Source organism: Erpetoichthys calabaricus, chromosome 13 (genome assembly GCF_900747795.2).
Source record: "Erpetoichthys calabaricus chromosome 13, fErpCal1.3, whole genome shotgun sequence".
NCBI lineage: Eukaryota > Metazoa > Chordata > Cladistia > Polypteriformes > Polypteridae > Erpetoichthys > Erpetoichthys calabaricus.
In genome coordinates, this window is record NC_041406.2 from 132,056,969 (window position 1) to 132,082,434 (window position 25,466).

At 39.9% G+C, this 25,466-nt stretch overlaps 1 protein-coding gene across 1 annotated transcript in view; it reads left to right on the plus strand.

Annotated features, from left to right (window-relative positions):
- cdh17 (cadherin 17, LI cadherin (liver-intestine)) overlaps positions 1 to 25,466 on the plus strand; it is a 129,444-nt gene that overhangs the window by 53,420 nt on the left and 50,558 nt on the right. Inside the window, exons 5-9 of the mRNA XM_028817752.2 lie at positions 1,755 to 1,893; positions 2,536 to 2,694; positions 5,178 to 5,377; positions 9,644 to 9,775; positions 17,945 to 18,095. Coding sequence (XP_028673585.1) covers positions 1,755 to 1,893; positions 2,536 to 2,694; positions 5,178 to 5,377; positions 9,644 to 9,775; positions 17,945 to 18,095 — 781 coding nt within the window. The remainder of the gene's footprint in view (positions 1 to 1,754; positions 1,894 to 2,535; positions 2,695 to 5,177; positions 5,378 to 9,643; positions 9,776 to 17,944; positions 18,096 to 25,466) is intronic.

Genomic DNA, 25,466 nt, shown 5'->3' on the forward strand with positions numbered 1-25,466 from the left:
TTTTATCTGAATAATTTATATAGAAAGGAACTGGAAAATGTATTCATTATTTATGTTGGAGAATAATTATGTTGAAGAATAACAGAGATGATGATTCTTTATTGTTAGTCTCAAGTTTGATCTGCATGGTTAAAATCATTTTAGTTTCACCAAAAGGTCGCTTTTCTTTTTCTGAACTGATTTTACTACAGTCCTAATAAGCTTCCTCGAACTCTCAGAAAATTTTATGAGCTTCTTCTTTCAAACTATCTATAATACTCAATTCATTTATTATTCATCACTTTTACGTTTATAAACACAATGCCCTGTATAGTATATTTAATTAAAAAAACAAATATCTTGTTGCACTCAAAGATGCCATGCACCCCTTCATTCATCCATTTTTCACACCTGTTCAGATCCCAGCATTATCTCATGCAAGGCAGACAGCAAACCAAAATGGAGTGCCAGCTCACTGTCATGAAATATGTGCTATGCATCCATATGCAGATGTTATCATCAAGAACAACATAAAGTTGGAAAAGGGCCTTTATTAGAGAAAATGAAAACTGTGAGACCTACATAAAGTACAAATAGATAAAGGGAAACAGGGAAACATAGCAACACTTTGTCTCTTTAGCATATAACTAAAAAGACCTTGAACGCCTGTCTGTCTTTAACTGGGTTATTCACCCACTTGCCCACCAGAGTACCACTCCAAACCACTTCCTTTTTCAATTTTATCCCAATCTTTATTTAAGAACCTGGCTTTCTTTCAGATGTTTAAAGTCCACGTGCTTTTGAGGTTGGTTTAAACCACAGAAAAAATCAGCAATTGATGAAAATGACAGGAACATGAGACATAGTCAAGACTAGATAAATTCATTGTCTGAGATTAGTCCTCAGTTATCTAAAATAAACCGAAAACACAATGTGCTGTCAAAAATTCATTGCTAATGGTCAGCATACTGTAAATCAGAGAAATGCAGTTGCTAAATCACAGAGTCTATCCACAAACTTAGATAATCAGGAAGTGCACAGATCTTTATCGCTTTGCAGCTATCATGCAGGGGTGATGAATTGTACACTTCTGCAGTGCGTGCACAGCTATGCTGCACAAATTGACAGCATCGAGGGCAAAACAAAAAGTTCCAAAAGAAAAAGTGTTAACAACTTTAAATGTTGATCCTTGAAAAAGTCTGTCAATAAATATGGAATCTTCATATTTCAAAAACCATTGAAGACAACCCAAAATTGACTTCAGCTATACTAACTGCAGAGCAGTTCACTGTGCATGTTCAAACTACCATAAACCATCGTGAATGTGTTGTATTGTGACAGCTTCTGTCCTTTACAGTTACTGTGCAATTTGACATGACAACAAACATGAACTTAAAATGTATTGTTTCTTAATAATAAACTATCTAAATAAGGTGGTACAATTTTGCAACTAATTTGAATATTTTTTTATTTAATATGTATTGTTAAATTGCAATAGCCTTTATTATTCATGCAGCTGCTTTTAAAATATTTGCCACTAGTTTAATTGAAAAAATACAATTAGATAATTTTTTTACAGCTGCCTCTATTTAGTGTATATAAATATCCAGACTTCTTATTTTTTAGTGGGAAGAGACTTTTTTTTTCCTACAATAGTCACCTCTGCGCATTCAGAAAGTCTGCAGGATGTCATGCATTAATGAATATATCCTTTGGTTTGTAGTCCTTTCAGTATTTAAATCCTAACTGCTTTTTTCTTATCACCTATTTTCTAGATAAGTGCGCAAGATGAGAACTCAGTGACTGTGGAGGGACCAGTAAACATTAAAATAACTGTCTTGGATATTAATGATAATAAGCCTATCTTCAATCAGACCATTTACAATGGAGTAGTGAGACAGCACTCACGACCTGGTATGTTTTTTGCTCATGCTGGGGGAATTAAGTTAGTGATGTTTGTCACTACTATTAATGCTGGAAAATGCATTACAGTAGATGGATTGGGTGGCATAGAAGTGCAAAGTTTAGTCCTGCACTTTCAAAGGCCAAGGGAAGTGAAATCAAATCATGGCCTGGTCACAATCTGTGTTTTTTTTCTCCAGGTACTCCTGTTTTCCTCTTGCATCTCAAAGAAATGCATGTTAAGATTAACATTACTGTAAATTGATCCATTTTTAGTGCGTGTACTCTGTGCAGATAAACTGCATTCCTTTCAGAGCTGGTTTGTACCTTACTAAAAATGCCTGTAACCTTGAATTACAGTAAGTGCAGAAAATGGGTTTATGCATGTACAGTAAAAGAAATATTTGTTTTCAGTTTTGTCAAAAGCTAAGCTCTTTCGCTATATTCATTATTTCATTATTCAGAAATATCACTGCATTTCTTCTCAATCCATGTATATGTATATGCTGTATATAAATAAATATACTGTTCATATAATGTGTACTGTATCTGAAAAAATGTAAACTTCTGGGGTTAACTGTACAGGATGGGGTGTACACTATATGCAGTTATTGATAATGTTAAACCCATTCTTTTCTTTTTTGCACCTTGCAGGGCGGCCCTTCATGCGTGTTTTTGCCACAGACAAGGATGATCCAAACACTCCAAATGCTAAACTCAATTATTCAATTCTAACCCAAATCCCAGAACTCCATCAAGTGAATCTCTTTCAGATTGACAGTGAAACCGGGGAAATCTCTTCCACTCCAGATGGTACATTCTAACACTAAGCTAAAATCTCTTCTTGAAGTAAACCACTGATTAAAACCTATAAATCCTTGCCACACATGGTTAACACAGCTGTAGCAGGAAGCATTACATGGTGATCAAGCACGATCTGCTGTACTTGATGTTATGGCACTTTATTTATTTTTCCTTTGAATTTCATCATCTTTTACTGGTATAAAGATGCAGCATGTCAGTGTTATTTGGAATGGCTGGGTTTTATATGGACTTTAATGGCATAGATAACTAAATTATTTATATTTTACAGCTTCAAAAAATAAAAAAAAATAAATCTATATTATTTGGAACATTGATATAATAGAACATACTGATGAAGTTCTAAGATTGCTGTTATTCTAACTAATTAAACAAACTTTAATTTATCCCTGAATTTAACACATAGTGTCCACTACTTTGACAACCTAAATAATAAAAACATAAAAAAGGACATCTTTCTTTAGCATTCTTGAAATGCCTGCTTAATTCAAATTGCAGTCAGCATATTACAGGAATTACTTCACTGTTGTTATGATTTGCACTTTTCTTTAAATGTTGTGCCATTCCTGAATTTTCTGAAAAGTATGCATATAGTTAGGGTTTTTTAATCCAGGAATTCTGAATTGACATTAATTTGCATCAGAAAGTTGAACTTACCACCTCTTCTGTGATGCTGTTTTAGCACAGGCACAGCCATTTTGTGGAGTTGTTGATAGCATTTCTAGGTAAACCACCTGAAATAGACCGTGACAACAATAAAAATATTAATAATAATTCTTTACATTTATATAGCACTTTTCTCACTACTCAAAGTGCTATCCATGCAGGGAGGAACCAGGAAGTTGTGATATGAAGAGACACGAGACATGGCAAAGGTTTGGGGGGCAGCCACCCGTATAATTCTGTATCCTGGCTGCTAAAAGTAAATGTTTGAGGTTGAGTCAAGTTTACAAGACAGTCCAAAACAGAACTGAGTTCCAGGGAAAAGGAGTGAGGCTTTATAGAAAGTCTGGGGAAAGTGATGTTGTCCTCAGGGCCGGGACCGGAAGTGGCATGTCTTGAGTTGAAGCAGTGGCTCCTGGTGGGATTTCCCGGGAAAGGTCTGCAGGGAACTCAGAAAGAGCATTAGTGCACCCCGCCACCCCCTGGGCAGATGTATTACCATTCTTCTCCAAGCCCTTCAGCTGCCTCCTATTCACACGTGTGTGACAAAGTGTACCCACAATCTCCTTACTGCAAAGAAGCACTCATGGACATAAAGATTTAAACAAGCAGTTTCTGTTCATTCGAGTTTGTGGTTGTTACTGAGTTCCTGTCTTGCCTGTCCCTTATTTCGCGTCTTATCTTCTGTTCCTTTTCTTGAACTACTGCTGCCTTTCTCTTTAAGGCGGTTCAAGTGTGCATCATACTTTGGTTACCTTTTCATATGTCACTTAATGCAATGTATATGAACATTGTTGTACTGATGGAAGGCAATCCAGTAAACATTTATGAGAATGACCTGGAGAAACGATATGGTGGAAAAACAGAGCATGAGTAAAAACTGGGAGTCAAAAATATTGATCGCCAAAAGCAATTAACATTAACAATTAATTGTCTTATAATTAATGCAAATATCAAAACCAGAAGTATTAAAGAAAGTAGCACATAATCTTGTATGTTTATCCAGTCTCAGATAAATGGGCACTGTGCAAGATGATCTTTATATGGTCACACTGATGATATCACCGTCATACAATCCTGGTGCATCATGGGATGCATTACCATGTTAACGAGTTAATCAAAATTCTCAAAATGGCAGCTCCCATCAGCCAAACAAAATGACACAAATAATGAGAAATTATAAACAACTTGCAATGCAATTCTTCAAACAATGGAATGGATTCTCTGAGTTAGAAAAGATGTATAAGTGACTTTTCAGCTAAAGGAAAGCCCAAGAAAAATTAAATAAAAAAAATCAACTTAATTGTTAGTATGTATCTTTCACATTAATTTAGATGAATATCTATGCATAGTGGATCAGCATTATGGCACATCCGTATTTGTAAGCTCTTTTCCAAGTATACGGATTTTAATTAATGACTTTAAACTTAACTCATTTTAAAGCTAACTTCCTAGGTTGATTTCACTCATGGATTTCTGAATAGATTCTTTGTGACACTAAAATCACTAATACATTAGCTGAGTAAATGAGTAGCTTTTGTGGATGTTTCAATTGTGTATACTATATAATAACATCAACATTTTGACAGATTTATGTGCACCCACATGCAATTTTAATTTACAAAATCAGTTAAAGTACTGTAGTCCTTTTCTATTAATTGTATGATATGCTACTCACAATAAGTACTCCTTACTAGGTATACTTACACAATCAGGGTGCCTCATCACTTTATATGTTTTCTCTGATGCACAGTCTTCAAGTTTGTACTATGTATATAAAGTGTTTTTTTTTGTTTTTTGTTTACTTTAAGGCACCCGACAGTTGGACCCAAGCAAGCATATGCACTATGTCCTGTTTATTACAGTAAAAGACTTAGAAGGTTTGTCAGTAAATTCCTTATCTGACAATGCAAAAGTGCAAATCGAAGTAAAAGAAAACTTATGGCAGCCTCCAGGGCCGGTATCAATTAAAGAAAATTCCACAGAACCTCACCCAGTTTTTATTACACAGGTAAGAATCCTAGACATTTGTTGTTTTAAGATGACCTAAGTGAGTCTGTATATGCTCTGCAATGAAAAATTACACTGCCCAGTGTTTTTTTCCTGCTTTTGTCTGAGGGTGAAGGGATACAACATAATCTATATAAATAAAATTATAAGCTGTTTCTTTGTCAGGTTGTCAGTCCCACAAAAAACAGCTGAACCAATTTTCACAAAATTCTACATGCGTGTTGCTGTTGGCCCAGTTTAACATATAGACTATACAGTATGGTATATCAGGAAGAGGGGGGCAACCAAAAAATTACAATTACCATCAGGCAGCAAGAGAGCACTGGCCCTGATAGGAAGACACTGTTAACCAGCTTGCGCAGCGTACCCATTAAAGAGAGATCTCATTTAAGACCACGGGTATAGCGTTTACTGGCCAATTAATGTGTATTACAGTTTTATTATCTTGCTGAATTACAGTTTTTGTCTATGAATATGTCATTTTGTCTCATCATGGATTGTGTTTAGCCATGTTGAGTTTCCAATTTTATGAGAAATGTCCCAGTCTAATGTGGGGGTGGGTGGGGTGGGGGGTCGTGGGGGGCTTGGGGTGGGAGGAATACAGTGTTACCAAACCCGGAAGTAACAAAGTTCCATTCTTTCAAACCCTCAAAAAATTTTAAAACTACACAATTCCCTTTTTAGTTGGTTTTGCATTTGCAAATGTATGTGAAAAGAAGCTTGGCTGTTTCACTCACCACTGCCTATTAAAAGTAAAACTTTTTGAATTCTGCAGTACATGTGCATATCGTTAGTAAGTATGATAGAGATAAGCTATGATGAAACAGAATCAAATGGCATTTTTTTGCTCATGATGAGTCACTGTTCAAAATATGGTAGAAAGAGACCGATTATGGATGGTTTTAGCAAATTTTACTGCTTCTTGATGGTAGACATTCAATCAAGTGAATTTTACGATGAGGCACAAACAATTTTAGGCTTTGGTGCAAATAGAGCATCATGACTTGTAGCATTTTTAAATAGCATTGAATGACAAGACCCTGAAGGTGGCTGAGGATTGTGTTGTTGTTGCTGGTGTTCCCAGAAGAAGGTATTTCATCTCACAGGGCACCCTGAATATTATTGAGAGTAGTCACAACGCACGGTTTGATGGTAACGCCAGTCTGTACCAGGACCTAAAAAGAATGGCTGTGAAGGCACTGAGGAAAGATAAGGAGGCGTTTGTTAGAGGAATCTGTGAGCAACTGACACACTATCAGTGGTCTAGCGACCCACGTCCTGCTTCTAGAGGAATCAAAGAATTACGCACATCTGAATCTGTTCCTCAAAGAGTCAGTCAGGGTGTGTAATAGAACAAGTCTTATGGACGACGCTGCAGTTGTGACCTGCTGTGCTGGCTACTTTGAGAAGCTGCTTAAAGCTGATCCTCCGGCTCGGACATTGGATATTTCTGGGTCCATGGTTCTTGAGGTTGATCTTCCAGTTAGCTGTGAACCATCCAATCTCACTGAGATTGCACAGGTGATGAACCAGCTGAGGGTAGGGAAGGCTGCAAGGATCTGTGATATCCAGGGTGAACTTCTCCAGGCTGGTCATAAGACTGTCTTGCTGGCATTGCAAAAAGCCTTTGTCGATTTTCATAAAGGGTCCAACTTAGTTGATCGAGCTGCCCTGTGGGATATCCTTAGACTTTGCGGGATCCCCCTGAACTTGCATGGCCAGCCTGTAAACTGGTACTGTGAGTGCTGTGTAGAGTGGAGGCAGAACTTCCCAGTTGATTCTGGGGTTTGTTGATGGTGTGTTCTTGCTGCTACCCTGTTTAGTGCCTGCACAAACTGGGTGTTGAGCAGGGTCATGGGGTCCAGCGGCTGTGGGACATGTTTTGGTGAAGAAAGATTCACTGATCTTGACTTTGCCAATGATTATGTGATCTTCGCAGAGTGAATGGAGCTCTGATCGGGGCTCTTGAGAAACTGAGGGGGGAGACTGAATGTCTCGGCTTGTGAGTGTCCAGGATAAAAGCCAAGATATAGGGATTTATTGACCTTTTGGGCACAGCCATCGGCAGTGTGTGTGTGTCTGCAGAGAGAATGTCGACCGCGTCAAGAGGTTTACTTACCTCGGCAGCCACATTCATGTCTCTGGTGAGTCTTCCTATGAAGTCAATAGACAAACTGGGAGAGCATAGGCAGTAATGGGGTTTAAGGCACTCCTGATATCTTTGCAAAAGGATGAACATCCAAGGGTTTAGCACTAGAATCCCTGAAACCTACGAAAAAAGTTGTAATGCCAGGCCACCTTAAATTCCTTTGCACCTATTCATCACCATCTTTGTGTTGCAAAAGTGTCAATCAACAACAACAACAACAACATTTATATATATAGCACATTTTCATACAAAAAGTAGCTCAAAGTGCTTTACATAATGAAGAAAAGAAAAATAAAAGAAAAAATAAGAAATTAAAATAAGACAACATTAGTTAACATAGAAAAGGAGTAAGGTCCGATGGCCAGGGTGGGCAGAAAAAACAAAAAAAAAACTCCAGACGGCTGGAGAAAAAAATAAAATCTGTAGGGGTTCCAGGCCACGAGACCGCCCAGTCCCCTCTGGGCATTCTACCTAACTGAAATAGTCCTCTTTGTAGTTAGGGTTCTCACAGAGTCACTTGATGCTGATGGTCATACAGACTTCTGGCTTTTAATCCATCCATCATTGTTGGAACATCACGGTGCTTTGAGTAGATGGTGGTGGCGCAAGCCACCACCAAAAGGACACCGGAAAAGAAAACAGAAGAGAGAGTAGGGGTTAGTACAGATTTTAGAGCCACCATGAATAATTATTATAATGAATTGGATATACAGAGTATCAGGATTTAAATTACAGTGAAGTTATGAGAAGGCCATGTTAAAATAATCTGTTTTCAGCAGTTTTTTTACACTGCTCGACACAAGCAGCCTGCTATCCCATCCCCCACCGACGCAGCTGAAGTTCTTCCTCTTCAAGTCTGTTTATCTGGGTATGAAGTGTCTGGAATTGTATAGGGTAAATAATGTATATTGTTATTTGGAATACATACATGTCATGTGTTTCCCATGTATACAACAATCTGGGTAAATGTTGGATGACAGGAAATGCGAGGTAAGAAATGTTGAACACATAGCTAAAACAGAAACTTTTTCATATGTGGCAAGTGGCTGGGGGTGGTACCCAGCCGGGATGCCCGGAAGGACCAGAGGAGGGATTACGCCTCCTCCAGACCACGAGGGGGCGACCTCCCTGGTGGCTTTGGGGACCACGGGAAAGAAGCTTAGAAGCTCAACCCTATAGGGGCCCGTGGTCACCACCAGGCATCAACTACAGCACCAACTGTGGTCATTGCTGCTCTTGTGAAAAGAATGGAGATCAACAGTGTCTACTCAGAGAAGGAGAGGCAAGTTTGTTGTACTACATGAATGTGACTGACAGAATAAAACAGAATACAAAAGTGTTAATTTGATATTTGGACTTCAGTCTTCACACATTATACACTTCACATTAGCATTTTGTCATTATTACTATATATGGTTGCGAGGACAAGACAAAACCTTTTATTCTGCTGCAATCCAGGCACTTCCAGGCAGGTGGCATAAGTGCATTGAGAAGGGTGGAGACTACATTGAGAAACGACATTATGAGTCTTGTTAAGGTTCATTTCATTTTGTAATAAATCCTATTTTCTAACTTTAGCTTGACTCCCCCTCATATACTGTATGTGAAAATAGCAACTGGAGTGCCAAAACATTTGTTTCTTCTGAGGAAATAAACAAGATCACTTTTCTCTGGTAATGGTAATAATGGTAATTTACTTGTTGTGTTTGTGGAATGTGCATGTTCTTCTTGTACCTGCATTTTTTTCTGAAGACATGTGTTAATGCCTTTGGTGATTCTAAATTAACTTAGTGTGATTGTGGGTCCCTATCTCAGTAGGCCATAAAAAAGAATGGTGCCCCCTGACGGAAAGGTTCCTGCCTTCTGCTCATTGTTGTCAAGAAACCAAAAAAGGCTCTGACTCCTGCAGCCCTGAATTGGATTAAGCATTTTGTATATGACATATTATGCAAATGAATAAAGGAATAAATGAAGAGCAAAATGTTACATCATTTTAGATATGCTGTACTAAACTATTTCACATAAGTCAATACTAAAACTGTAATGTAACCTTTTTCATATTTAGCATGACATTTTTGCATCATATAAGAGAAGTAATAGAAATTTTTCCCTTTAAAGGTTAGGTGGAATGAGCCTGGAGCAATATATGAGCTTGGTGAAAAGGAAAGATATTCAAAATTCCCTTTTATGATTAATAGAGATGGGAACATTTATGTGACTGATCCCTTAGACAGTGAAGAATCAGAAAGGGTAAGAATTTTATATTTATATGCCACAATTCAGATTGCCAGTCAGATCAATATAAAATGTATGTCTAGGAATGCTGCTCATAACAATTTTAATATGTATTAAATATTTTTAAATACACAATATTTATATTTGTAATTGTTCACTCAGATATAAACAATTGTGGACTTTAACATTAGGTTGCATCAGATATAGTGTTTTAATTGTCTTTCCTTTGTGAGAACTGGTCTGAACACCATCAGACAAACACTGGCACTTTATAAAACACACGTTTATTTCTTTAATAGAGTCCGCACAGCACACAGTGCTCCCAACACCAATCACCCTCAACACGGGCCCTTCTCTCAATGTCTGTGGGCTGCTTTTTCTTCTCCTGTCCCTGGAGCTTTGTCCTGCTCCAGCTCCCCAACTGTAGGAAGGCGGCCCCTTTTATGTCCACCCGGATGTGCTCCAGGTGCTCGTTGATGATCTTCCGGCTAACTGGTGTGGCGGAAGTGCCACACTAGCACCCTGAAAGAAGTCCGGGTGACCCTGGAAGCTTCTTCTTCCACCTGCCCAGGTGTGGTGGAAGTGCAGGTCTCCCGGATTCCACGATGCTCGATGTGCCCCCTGGCAGTGGCCACGGGCTCCAGTGGGTTTCAGCCTCCTTGCTCCATCCCCGTGGTCCCGTCATCATCCAGGGTGGTTGCCCCCTTGTGGCCCGTGGGATGTATAGACCACCTCCCGGTCGCGGCTGGGTCTGGCCCACAGCCTCCTTCCACACTGCCCCATCACCAGCGGAGACCCGTCGGGTGCAGCGGCCTGTCCCGTGAGGGCAGGTCTCCCATGAAGCGGGTCTAAATCACACTCGTCCAGGGCCCAGTCCTGCAAAATATAAAGCAGACACAGGGGCAGAGACATTGCCCTGACACCACTACCTGGTGTCCTCCTTCAAGCCAAAGGGCCAACGCTCTACCCTTAGGCCAGCACCCCAGCAGCCGAAACCTCAGCACCCACTCTGCAGCATTCGTGCCCCCCTTCTTGGGATGTTCAACGGGGCCGCTTGCACTCCCGTTTTCCCCTCTGACCTCTTGTTTTCCTTCTGCCCCTGCAGAGGGCGGCCCGTCACCGTACGTGAGCACACAGGCTCACATCTCACTCTGTGGGAAGAGCTGGCTGTACTTCCCCGGTTCTTCCCTTTCCTCTGGGGTGCCGTGACTGTTTGAGCCTCCCTATGGGAAAGGAAGAGACCCCTGCCCGTCTGCATCCCTGAGGCATCTCAGCTCCACTCCCACCATGCGATCAGCCCTCCGCGTCGCATCCACTATCAGAGATGCGGCTACTAGGTCACTGGAACCACACGATACCGGGACGCATTTGCTCGCGTCTTCATTTCTTTTTACGGTACAGGCCTCACTTACCTGCACCGCCACGATCCTCCGGCCAGAGATTCCAGCGCTGTGCTGCTCCGCCCACTGTCGCAGCATCTTCCGAGGTGCGATCGCCTTCCCCTCCATCTTGTCTATCCAGTCTCGAAGGTCGTGTATCACCTGCGAAAGCGATTCGGCGAACTGAAGGGAAACCCCCGGATCACGCCAAGCCGCACGCATAAACAGAGCATCAGCCGGCGGAGGACTTACCTGTTGATCAGTCCTGCGCGCCGGCTATGCACTGTGGAGCTTTATTCCACATTTCTTCAGGTCCTCCCCCAGTTTGGGATGGATGTTCACTGGTCCCGCCTCTGACCAATTATCAGTGAGAACACGACACACACCGTCCAATCACTCGCCTGTCACGGGAAGGGACTTCCGGTTCGCTGCTGTCATCTTCTTCCTTCTCCCGATTGGGTGGTGAGACTCGAGGTAGGTCCTCTGCCGCGGCTTCTCAAGGCGCAGCAGATCCTCCCTTTCTCTTAGCGTTGCCGCCCCAGCTTTGCTATATGGATCGGCACACCTCGGCCAGCGACATGGATCCAGGCAGACCCCTCCTGCAACATAAATACAGGGCCCGGCATGACCGACCCCAGCGGGCCAACTGCTGTAGGGCCTGGGACTCACCTCTTGGATCCCATTTCTCGGAGCTCCTCACCTCCTACCGGCTGCATCCATGGATGTGCCAACCGCAGTTTTCATGGCGATGGCGAACACTGGGGAGTCCGCAGCTCTCCTGCCTTGCCTGGCGTTCCTCCCCCCCATCGGGATGGAGATGGTGCTGCAATGAACCGCTGGCGGTTGAGGGATGAGTCGCAATCCATTCGTGGTGCGTGTGCGGGCCTCTTCCACATGACGTGTGTGTGTGGTGGTCTGAGGTGCCGGACCACTCACAAAATTATTTTTACGATGGGTCCCCACCTTGGAACAGGCGGAGAGTCCCATCTGGGATGCCACTGTGAGAACTGGTCCGAACAGCATCAGACAAACACCGGCACTTTATAAAACACATGTTTATTTCTTTAATAAAGTCCGCACAGCACACAGTGCTCTCAAAACCAATCACCCTCAACACGGGCCCTTCTCTAAATGTCCGTGGGCTGCCTTTCTTCCTCCTGTTCCTGGAGCTTCTTCCTGCTCCAGCTTGTGACTCTAGATCCCTGACTGTAGGAAGGCGGCCCCTTTTATGTCCACCCAGATGTGCTCCAGGTGCTCGTTGATGACCTTCCGGCTGCACTTCCTGGTGTGGCGGAAGTGCCGCACTAGCACCCAGATGCACTCCGGGTGACCCTGGAAGCTTCTTCCTCCACCTGCCCAGGTGTGGCAGAAGTGCAGGTCTCCCAGGCTCCATGACGCTTGGGGCACCCCCGGCGGTGGCCACAGGCCCCAGTGGGTTTGAGCCTCCTTGCTCCATCCCTGTGGTCCCCTCATCATCCTGGGTGGTTGCCCCCTCATGCCCCGGGGGACATATAGACCACCTCCCGGTCCTTCCAGACGTCCCGGCTGGGTCTGGCCCCCAGCCTCCTGCCACACCTTATACCTTATAATGGAGTCAATTCAATTACTTACATTTCTTAAAATGAGTTTGTAAGGGCACCCCAATGGTGCAATGGTTACCACTACTGACTCACAGATCCAGCTGATCATGATCTCTGTGGAGTTTGCATGTTCATGTTCTCTCTGTGTTTGAATTTTTTTTTTACGGGAATTCAATCTGCAAGTCTTTTTGGATGAAAGACTATGTTAATTTGTGACTTTAAAACTGATCTAATGGGACTGGGGATATGAGAGAATCTTGCAATAGATGAATGCCCCATCCCAGATTCTGTTCATAACTTGTGCATGGTGCAGCATATATAACCATCAATTCGATTTTGTGGATTTGAAAATATTATGTTACAAAAACGTATTTTCAAGGTTATCAATACCTCTACTAAATTATAAAAGCAGTTTTTCTGAGCGGTACTTCTCTTTCTCCGTCCCACCTTTCACCTTATCTGTAATATTCCTCCCAAACTTCCTTTAATTTTCCCTAATATCTTTCTTAATGGTGGCCCTCATGTGTCCTACAATTCACAATGGAGTTATCTGTCTTTAACGCCTTATACAACTGTTCCTATGTGTAGGAGAAATAAATTGGAAATATATTAAAGACATTTTTTCCCTAGACCCTCTTTGAGTCAGAAACTAGGCAAGATGAAGCTTGTTCATTGCATCTTTAATTATCACTTCATGAAGAGGGATACACTCCGTCACAACAGGCTGTGAAGTAATGGTCATAGAGCAAAGTTATAGTCCCATAGTTATAGACAATTGCATTTACATAACAGTGCTGAATTAATGCTTACACATCATCCAACCTTTACTCTGATTGGCTCAAAAAACATGAGATGTGTTCAGCAGAGAGCATAGTCAGTTTACATTCAAAAGTGAGTCTTTTTCCGCTACCTTTTTATACTTCTCAAATATTTAAGTTCAACTCTTACCCTTTTATGCAATTTCTGTGTGCATTACAACTTTTAAGTCTTACTGGGTACATGCCATTAGCCAGTTTTTTAAACCACCACCTAGAACATTCCATCTCCTTGCTGCTCACACACCCTGGCATGCTTAGCCCTTCATACTCATTTTAAGACAAATGCTAGATATTGATATGGACAATAACTACATTTCCTCTAAATAACTGTGACCCTTTAGATAACTATATTATACTCTCACGTAGGCACGTTCCCATGCTATATACTGCACAAAGCACCTATTGCGAAAGCCATGTTCATCTGTACAACATGGCCCTCTGTGAACCAATTGCAAGTTAAATGATCTTACCAACCATAAAAGTATAAAATTCAAGCAAGGAAAACAAAGGGTTATCTACCTATGAATGAATTACCCTTAGCATTTATTGTTGTGCACAGAGCAAATACACATTTAACAGCAGAATCCCTGAAGCCTACGAAAATATTCGTAATAGCGGGCCATCTTAAATTACCTTGCACCTCCTCATCAATGTCTTTGTTTTGCAAAAGTGTCAGTCGGCGAAAGCAGCATGCTATCCCATTCCCCACCAAGGCAGCTGAAGTCAAGTCAGATGCAAAATTCTCAGAGCAGAAGTCAGTATTTTGTCATTATTACTATAACATGAAAAAGTTTCTGTTTTAGATACAGTATGTGTTCAACATTTCTTGCCTCAGATTTCCAGTAATCCTTCATTTACACAGATCGTTGTAGACATGGAACACACATAAAATGTATGTACTCCAAATAACAATATATTTTTTACACTATACAATAGACTTCAGCTATTAGAATTTTGCATCTGACTTGACTTCAGCTGCCTCAGTGCGGGATGGGATAGCAGATTGATACATTTGAAAACAAAGATGCTGAAGATGAGGGAATTTAAGGTGCCCTGACATTACGAATATTTGCGCAGGCTTCAGGGATTCTAGTGTTAATGTGTACCATTTACCTTACACTTAACCAAGCTCACAGCTCCATTATGTGTACATTATAATGATTCAGTATTTCACTGTCACTGTAATTGACTAGGGTGGCCATGTAATGTGTCTCAATAAGCAACTGAAGAATATCAAAATGATTCACTCTTAACAGGCTGCCCATCTAATAAAACATTACTCTGAAACAAACATTCTCACAATATATTTAGAACAGCACCCCACCCCAGATCCTAGTTCTATATAACATAAATATAATAGCATGGTCAAAACTCTGATGGGGAAAACTTGATTAGGAAGTTGTGTTAAATTTGAACAGTAGTACCGAGATGGTCAAGAAGCAGAGAAATACAGTACTGTCAATTATTTGTTTCCCCTGAGGGACAAATAAAGTATAATCTATCTATCTACTTGGTCATTTGTAAATGTGCATTTTTTTTGTTTGGTTCTGCTTGTGCCCAGATCCCCTGGGGGGTATTTTCCGTACGTCGCTTAAATCATCCGAGATCAGATGCCTCATCTTGGATGAGTTAATGCCAGTGAAGCTCATCCGGGATAAGTCGGTTTTTCAAACGCAGCGGTGTAGTAGATTAGTCTAGCTGGATCTAATCATCTGAGATGAATGCGTGTACCCACGCTGATTGAAAAGCCCATATATATTGAGACTAGAAAACATGATCAGCAAGTCTTTGATAGGCTGTAACAAAATGACAAAAGAACGGGTATATTTTTTTTTCACACAAGCGGAGCAGGACCTTTTATTCGAAGGACATGAAAATACCCTGGGGGGTATTTTTCGTACGTGGATTACTCGCTTAGCCGGATGTAATTGTTGACGATTTGGCCTGATCCTGGATCTGTCGGTTTTTTGAAACTCTTGCTGGAAGTGTTGTCATAGCAACACATCCAAATCCGCAAACCTGCTCGGAGCAGGTTTGTTCTGCGTAAACAAGGATTAGTTTACACACGTGATCGGTGACGGTGTGGAAGTCATCCAGTCAGGGCTTCGCCGTTCATGAATGAGCGACCAATTGATATTGGTGCGCAAATTATACGAAGAGAATTTCATATAAAGAGGGTTTTGCGCGATCGGCAAGATCCTTTATTGCCCCCGGAGGAAATTCTGTACGAAAGATACCGCTTTAGCCGAGGGGGAATATTGTACCTCAAAGATTTATTAGCTCCGTATATTCGAAGTCAAACTCAGCGAAGTCGGGCTCTCACAACCACACAGACAGTAGGCATTGCTTTGAGGTTTCTTGCAAGCGGCACTTTTTTATATACTGTAGGCGATGTGGAACATCTATCGAAAAGTGTAGTTTGCCAGGCAATTCGTAAAGTCTGTTTGGCTCTGAAACATTTCCTTCGGGTTTTCATTGTGTTTCCTGGACACCTGCGTGTGCAGACAATAAAAGAGGTGTTTCATGCCATTGCAGGTAGGTAATACACAGGCTAAAACACCCACAGTTCCATAAAGAATCCCACAATCAGCCTAACATTCTCATTACCAGGATTTCCAAATGTGATTGGGGCACATGGAACTGATCAGAGTGGAGTTTGATCAAACATTATTTGGAAAATGTACCTCTCCTCCTGATGAATAATCAGACACAGTGTCTTCATCAAATATTTGAGCTTCGTTAATATCTTGTTGGTCAGACACAGGTTCAAGGGATATGACATTCCCTGCAACTGACCCAACAAAAAAGAGGGCTATATGGAACATACCAATAGCACACATGGAGGACAAATATGCAATGACCATCCTTTACCTGAAATGAAGTGACCACTGCAACCTGCCACTGGTTCTGAGGAGGAGCTTCCCCCTGGAATGCCCTCAGAAACAGGGTGATGGGCATTTTGCTGGATAGCCAACTCTTCTGCAGGGGTTAGGTCTGGACCGCGTGGACCTCCACCTGTTTTTTGCTTGTCTGCCTCCTTATTAGCTTTAAAATTAATGTTTTTTTATATTATATATGATTCTTTATGTCAACAATTCTTTAAATAGTTATATACCAATATTTACCAGTTTGAAGTATATTCTTGTACTTCACTTTAACCTGTTCCCATGTTCTCCTTGTGCTCACGTTTGATCTGGAATTATGACATATTAAATAATAATTAATCTGACACATAGGAAATGAAACGCTGCATTCAGTAAGTACAATGTACACTACTTAGCATTTAATTTTTTCGGCCACTTTTTGCCAGCCGTCTTTTCTGGTCTGTGCTGCTTTTGCAGTGTTACCCCTTGTGCATATTAAATCTTGAAATTCTTCGTGTCCTTCGAATAAAAGGTCTTGTGTGGCGTGTGTGAAAAAAAAAATGCGCCCGTTCTTTCGTCATTTTGTTGCAGCCTATCAAAGACTTGCTGATCATGTTTTCTAGACTCAATATGTATGGGCTTTTCACTCAGCGCGGGCACGCGCATTCATCTCGTATGATTAGATCCAGCTACACTAATCTAATACACGGCTGCGTTTGAAAAACCGACTTTTCTGGATGAGTTTCACCGGCATTAACTCATTCAAGATGAGGCACCTGATCTCGGATGGTTTAAGCGACGTACGAAAAATACCCCCCTGGTGTTGATAATGAGATAAACAGTTGGAAGAAAATAAAAATATTTGATTAGATTGAAGAATAAGTATTTAAAGAGTATTTTATTTTCATTTCTCATTTTTCCAGTGCTAGTTATTTAAGATAGCATTATTTTCATGAATTTATTAATACTATTCTACTTTTATTTTTATTATTTCAGTGACATAATCTCTGCAACTCTTTTAAAGATTATTTTTCCAAGGATGCCACCGTTTTGTGTATTAGTTTATATGGCGCTGTATTTTTTGTTTGAATGGTTGCTATCATGCAATGAGATTAAAAGGCATGTGTTGCTTGTGTCACGTTACCTGGGATGTGTGCATTAAACAATATCCAAATTCTGTTGCAAAATAAAGGTATGACTTAGCACCAAAAACACACTTTTGGTTGAATATTCTGGTTACAACTCTGGGTTTGTTGGCAAGTCTCCTTTTGCATATGATGAATGGTCAACAAACCTGTTGTATTTCAGCTTTGGCTACATCTGACTTTCCCTCTCCAACATCCCTAAAAATGTCTGACAATTGATTTAAAATTCAATCCATCTTTACTTTATTAATGCTTGTCATGATAATTACATTGTCATTTTATTGGTAATAATCTCAAACTTTGCACACCACCTATACAATTAATTGAGTACTTTGTAACATAAGGAATGTAGTTTCAATGTGCAATGGTAAATTAATATTTTTAATACACTCTTGCAGTATGTGCTGGTGGTCTTTGCAAAAGGCAAAAATAATGAAAACCTTGAACAACCATTAGAGATTCTTATATTAGTGGAAGATATTAATGACAACCCACCAGTTTGTGTCCAGGATGTAACAACCTTTGAAGTTCAAGAGAATGAAAAAATAGGTAAAAAAAACTTGCTTTATTTTATGCTTTTTGTCTAAAAGTATATTTTCACAAATATTATATTATGCATTGTATTAATTTTGATTAAATATTTTTAATTATATATGTCTTTAGAAATAATACTTTTTTAATACTTAAAAGTTCAAAGTCTTCATATGCATACATTTTCTTTAATCACAGACCTTTTAAGGGCTTATATGCCATCTCATGTGTTCTAAGATACCTGTGTTTTTTCAGTCTCCTTTGTCTCCTTGCCTGTTAGTCTTTGCTAACACTGAACTAAAAGAGAAAGCTGACAGTTAAAAGCTTTAATCTAAACAGAAAAATTGTGTTATGTAACCTCATAAAAATGTTTAAGAGCAAAATGCAATTTTTGCATGGCCTTTTGAAGTTTACCAGATGTTCTGTCCTCCAGACAGAAATGACATATCTCCATGCCAGCCCAAAGAAATAGTTGCACCTGCAAGTAATCAACCAATTTTTATGAAACCGTTATGGGCCAGTCATTATGCCATGGTATGCAAGGTCTGAATCAAGGAAGGCTTCTAGTTTATTTTCTTTATCTTACTGTATGCAAGAGATTTGTGATTGCTAGACCTGTATCAAGGTTACACCACACTGTTTCTAAGAAATAGAATAATATGAAATGGGGGAACCGCTTATACATTGGCATCTTATATGACATAAGACAAAAGACAAGCAAACATGAAAAATAGGCTGTTATCATATCATGAGCTTTATTATTTGTTGGTTTCTCTTTGGAACCTTTGCATTAGATCACAGTTTTTGCTTAAATGCATAGTCACGTGTGAGATACTGCTTTAGTATTATGCCACAACTCAGTTTAAGGAAATGCTTATAAAATCCAAAAATTCACCTCACATACTTTTTACTAATTTAGAGCAATAATTTATCCATGTCCTTGTATGGTGTGGTGTGGTCTTTTTCGGCTCACTTTGGATAGTGGGCTTTTAGCCATGTCCTCTGCAGCTGAGTGACTGTACTGGACAACCGACTAATGTGTTTGTTCCAAGAGTTTAGACACTGGGGTTCCTTTTAAGAAACATGTTATTTTCTAGAATATTTAGATTCTAGGTCTATCTTAACACAAGAGACTTAAACAGAAAAAAACAAGAAAGCAAACAAGCAAGGAGACTATGAAAAGAAGCCAATTAAATATTTTGAAAGCTAAATGGAACTATTTAATGAGGAAAACATATATTCAAAACACAAAATTTAATAATCAAAAGTAATTCACAATCCTAATTACATAAAATGCCAATTCTTAATAATAAATTAAAAAAACAAACCAAGAAAAAGATAAAATAATTAACATGCAAGGGTATCACATAGCAACCGAATCTTTAAAAACATATTTAAAGGTCATGATCAAAAAGCAAAAGTTAAATGATAGCAGAAAAGTTCAGTGCTATTACAGTATTCAAATTAAGCAAATTTACAAGATGCAACACATCCACCAATAAAAATGTTTCCAAAAGGAATTAAAGGCTGCATTATGCTTTAAATGGTAGTTTATAAGTCATTACAAAGACATATACAGGTACCAGCCCTTTTGGTTCAGTCTTTGCGAGGAAATGAAAAGGCTAACAAACAAATGGGCCTAAAAGTAACTGGAACAAAAAGAACCAAGTCAGAGATGGAACTCCACTGAAAATATTAGCAGAAATTCAGAGAGGTTTCAGAGTAAAGCCAGTTTCAACTGTTCCAATGAGAGAGTGTGTTTAACCACCACAAGAGTGTGAGCTTCAAGCTAAAAAGACAAATATGCCTTCTTTTTAAGAAAAAGTGTTGTTTCTGCTGATTTGATCATAGTCCACTTTCAGCACAGATAAATGTCTGTTCACTTGTACATCAGTGTGCCCATCGTAGTAAGGAAAAAGTTACCATATGGTTAGAGGCTTAAAATGAATGACCTTCCAGGCACTTTTTGCCATACCAAAGTCCACAGGCTCCTCTTTGATTAACAACACTAATAAGATACAATTCATAAGGCTTGCTAGCAGATGCTGGATAATACTAGAGTAGCAGATGGATTTTAGTTCAGCTCAGTCACACAAACAAGTGTCCTTCGAGAATGCTGTGATGAGAGGCAGCTGCCTTTATACATTCTAGATCTTTGACAATTCTTCTGTTTTGTCAGAGGAGCCTTGGTTTGCCACTGAAATCCATCTAAAAATTATCCTGTCCATTTTTTTCTTGCTTTAGAAAGATAACGTTGATGAGAATATTGAAGAAATATTCTCCTACTGATTGAAGAGATCTGGGAGGGCTATTGGTGGATGGAAGAGGCGGACCAGTAGGTTAACACTAGAATCCCTGAAGCCTACAAAAATATTCGTAATTCCGGGCCACCTGAAATTCTCTCACACCTCCTCATCAGCACCTTTGTTTTGCAAATGTGCCAATCAGCAGAAGCAGCAAACAGCCTGCTATCACATCCCCCACTGAAGCAGCTGAAATCAGACACAAAATTCACACAGCTGAAGTCTGTTTCTCTGAGAGTTAGCTGTCTGGAATTGTACAGGGTAAATGATATATTGTTATTTGGAATGCATATATTTCATGGTTGTTCCGTGTCTACAACGATCTGTGTAAATGTGAAATGACAGGAAATGCCAGGCAAGAAATGTTGAACACTTAACTAAAACAAACTTTTTTCATGTTATAGTAATAATGACAAAATGTTGATGTGAAGACAGAAATCCAAATATCAAATAAACACTTTCACAAAAGGTATAACAAAACAAGTGTGCCTTTATCCAAGAATATAATCAAAGAAAAAGAAATTGGTCAATTTACATGTTGCTGTCAATGTGTAAAAACCGAAGCACAAATATCAGTTGATAGAATGTAAACACGTCTGCTTGGCTTGTGTAGAGGTAAGAACTGCTGTCTCATAATCGAAGTTGTGGATTCCATCCAGTCATAGATAGATAGATACTTTATTAATCCCAAGGGGAAATTCACACTCACATTCAAATTCACATGTTCACGTTTTCAAATAAAGACGTGGTATAATGAACTTGCCTCTCCCTCTCTGAGTTGATGGTGTTTATCTCCATTCTTTTCACAAGAGCAGCAATGACCACATTTGGTGCTGTGGTTGATGCCTGGTCAGAACTATTTCTTGTACCGGCAATCAAAGATACTATGCCCAGTGACCCACAATTAGACTATCATGCGATACTTGTGCTTTGACAACAAGGACACCCGTGTAAAACATGTGAAAAACGACAGATTAACTGAAATCTCAGACATCTGGTAATGCTTTGTTGAGAACTTTGTTTTGAGTTACAAACCAGGACAACATTTGCTCATCAAAATTAATATGTTTCTTACCAAGGTCTGTTGTCCTTTTTTGCAATACATCTCAAACGAGTCTAACAAATTTGGCATAAAGTTTTGGATTGTGGCAGATTTGGATACAAAGTACAGTTGTTCCACAGGAGAAAGACTTTCTGAGACTGTGGTCATAAAGCTTAAGGAGCCATTCCCAGACAAAGGCAGAACCGTAACAACAGCCAACTTCTTCACATCACTTTTGCTGGCTAATAGACTGCTGCACCGCTACACCACTCTACTTGGCACCATAAATAAAGTGTGATGGGAACCTCCACCTATGGCTAAAGTCACTTCAGTATGCAAGCAATTCTCTACACTAGTATTTAGATCTGACAGTGTCATTCTGACGGTGTGCCCAAAAAGAAGTCTGTCTGCATTCTAAGTACCATGCACCAAAACGTGGAGGTTGGGCAAGATTGGAAAAAAAAACACAATCACAGACTACAACCACATGAAGGTATGTGAATGAATATAATATTGCATCAGTGCCCAAATGTTCTGATATGTACTATTCAGGTCATAAAGTGATTTATTCAAAATGTCACATATACAGTGCATCCAGAAAGTATTCACAGCACATCACTTTTTCCACATTTTGTTATGTTACAGCCTTATTCCAAAATGGATTAAATTCATTTTTTTCCTCAGAATTCTACACACGACACCCCATAATGACGTGAAAAAAGTTTACTTGAGATTTTTGCAAATTTATTAAAAATAAAAAAATTGAGAAAGCACATATACATAAGTATTCACAGCCTTTGCCATGAAGCTCAAAATTGAGCTCTGGTGCATCCTGTCTCCCCTAATCATCCTTGAGATGTTTCTGCAGCTTAATTGGAGTCCACCTGTGGTAAATTCAGTTGATTGGACATGATTTGGAAAGGCACACACCTGTCTATATAAGGTCCCACAGTTGACAGTTCATGTCAGAGCACAAACCAAGCATGAAGTCAAAGGAACTGTCTGTAGACCTCCGAGACAGGATTGTCTCGAGGCACAAATCTGGGGAAGGTTACAGAAAAATTTCTGCTGCTTTGAAGGTCCCAATGAGGACAGTGGCCTCCATCATCCGTAAGTGGAAGAAACTCATAACCACCAGGACTCTTCCTAGAGCTGGCCGGCCATCTAAACTGAGCGATCGGGGGAGAAGGGCCTTAGTCAGGGAGGTGACCAAGAACCCGATAGTCACTCTGTCAGAGCTCCAGAGGTCCTCTGTGGAGAGAGGAGAACCTTCCAGAAGGACAACCATCTCTGCATCAATCCACCAATCAGGCCTTTATGGTAGAGTGGCCAGACGGAAGCCACTCCTTGCCAAAAGGCACCTGAAGGACTCTCAGACCATGAGAAAGAAAATTCTCTGGTCTGATGAGACAAAGATTGAACTCTTTGGTGTGAATGCCAGGCATCACGTTTGGAGGAAACCAGGCACCGCTCATCACCAGGCCAATACCATCCCTACAGTGAAGCATGGTGGTGGCAGCATCATGCTGTGGGGATGTTTTTCAGCGGCAGGAACTGGGAGACTAGTCAGGATAAAGGGAAAGATGACTGCAGCAATGTACAGAGACATCCTGGATGAAAACCTGCTCCAGAGCACTCTTGACCTAAGACAAGGGCGACGGTTCATCTTTCAGCAGGACAACGACCCTATGTACACAGCCAAGGTATCAAAGGAGTGGCTTCAGGACAACTCTGTGAATGTCCTTGAGTGGCCCAGCCAGAGCCCAGACTTGAATCCGATTGAACATCTCTGGAGAGATCTTAAAATGGCTGTGCACCGACTCTTCCCATCTAACCTGATGGAGCTTGAGAGGTGCTGCAAAGAGGAATGGGCGAAACTGGCCAAGGATAGGTGTGCAAAGCTTGTGGCATCATATTCAAAAAGACTTGAGGCTGTAATTGCTGCCAAAGGTGCATCGACAAAGTATTGAGCAAAGGCTGTGAATACTTGTGATTTCCCAGTTTTTTTATTTTTAATAAATTTGCAAAAATCTCAAGTAAACTTTTTTCATGTTGTCATTATGGGGTGTTGTGTGTAGAATTCTGAGGGAAAAAATGAATTTAATCCATTTTGGAATAAGGCTGTAACATAACAAAATGTGGAAAAAGTGATGCGCTGTGAATACTTTCCGGATGCACTGTATATGTGTGTGTGTGCATGCGAAAGACAGGTAGAGACAGATTTGATGTAATTCAAGTGGTTACTGGAATATAAAATAAACACTTTTACAAAGGTATAATGAAACAAGGGTGCTTATATTCAAGAATAAAACTGAATAAAAAAAATTAATGTGACAATAAGATAGCAAGAAGAAATGATTCACCAGCATTTGTGTATCTGCTTATATCCTTTCAGCGATATCTTTTACAAGTACCATAAATTTATACTGGCTGTTACAAACTCAAATCAAATGTATGTTTTTATTATATAGTAGTAACAATAATCGCAGCTCACAACTCAAAATGATAAATGCAGGGAGGACCCGGGATCAAACCCATAATCTCCTGATTATGGGACAACAGTTCTTACCTCTGCACCGGTTAAGCTGATATGTTTACTTTGTGTCTATTGATATTTTGTCTTTGGTTTTTACACATTGACAGTAATATGTAAATTGAATAATTTCTTTTTCTTTGTTTATATTTTTGAATAAAAGCGCACTTGTTTTGTTATACTTTTTGTGAAAGTGTCGATTTAATATTTGGACTTCAGTCTTCACATATTATACATTTCACGTCAACACTGTGACAATTTTGTGCCTGACTTCAGCTACCCCGCTGGGAGATGGGTGAGCAGGCTGCTTGCTTATGCTGATTGACAGATTTGCTCACTAGAATTACCAAAGCCTACGAAAAAACTCATAAATCCAACCCACCTTAAATCCCTTCGCACCTCTCCATCAGTGTCTTTTGTCTTGTAAATGTGCCGAACAAGACAAGTAGCAAGCAGCCTACTATTCCATCTTCCTACCGCCACAGAACATGCACAAAGTTCTCCCAGCTCATGCCTTGATTATCTGGGAGTGAAGTGCTGGAGTTTTACAGTGGAAATAATAGATCATTATTTGGAACACATGCATTTCATGTGTGTTCCGTTTCTACAAAAATTTGTGTAAACACATTGTTAAAACAGAAGTGTGTACATTGCAATAGGTACACATGTCATAAATGTAGGAAGGACGGTCCTTGCGTGTTTGTGAACTGTTAATATTTGAATTTGATGATTGCATATAGCTCTGAACTGACCTCACTGTACTATTCTTTCCTCTGTGTGTCCTGGAGTACAAAAGAAATGCCACCATACAGCAACATGTGGAGACTGGCAAGATGGGGGCAAAAAAAAAAAGCGCGGTCACTGATTACAACCAGAAGATGTTATGCAAATGAATATGAATAATATGAATAATGTTGCATCCGTGCCACAATGTTTTCCGAAATGTACTATACAGGTCATAAAATGAATAATTCCAAATATCATATATAACTATGTCTCTGTATTTTTTGTCAGTGCGGCTTTGACATCATGGACCCTAAGGTGCATACTAATTCAGCGTGAGCAGGAACACTCAATAAAACTGAACAAAAAAAAAATCAAGTGACTGTGAGATATGAATAAGGCAGATTCACCAGCGTTTGTGTGTCAGCTTTTATCCATCCAGATCAGAGAATGTCCAGTTCCATTGTCTCAAAGCACCACTCACATCTACAGTTATTCCCAGTTTCAAATAAAAACTAACAGCGTCAGATCCCTGGGGCGACAGTAGTATGTATCTTGATCATGACTATAAAGAATAAAAGTGAAAAAAAAAAAAACACGCTAACTTTTACAAGTACTATAAATGTACACTGGCTGTTACAGACGCAAACTGAATGTATGTGTTTATTGTATAATATTAACAATAAGAGCAGCTCACTACTCAAAACGGTAAATATAGGAGGCAGTGAGGAACGAACCTGGGGACTCTTGATTACAAGTCAGCAATTCTTACGGCTGCGCCAAGGAAA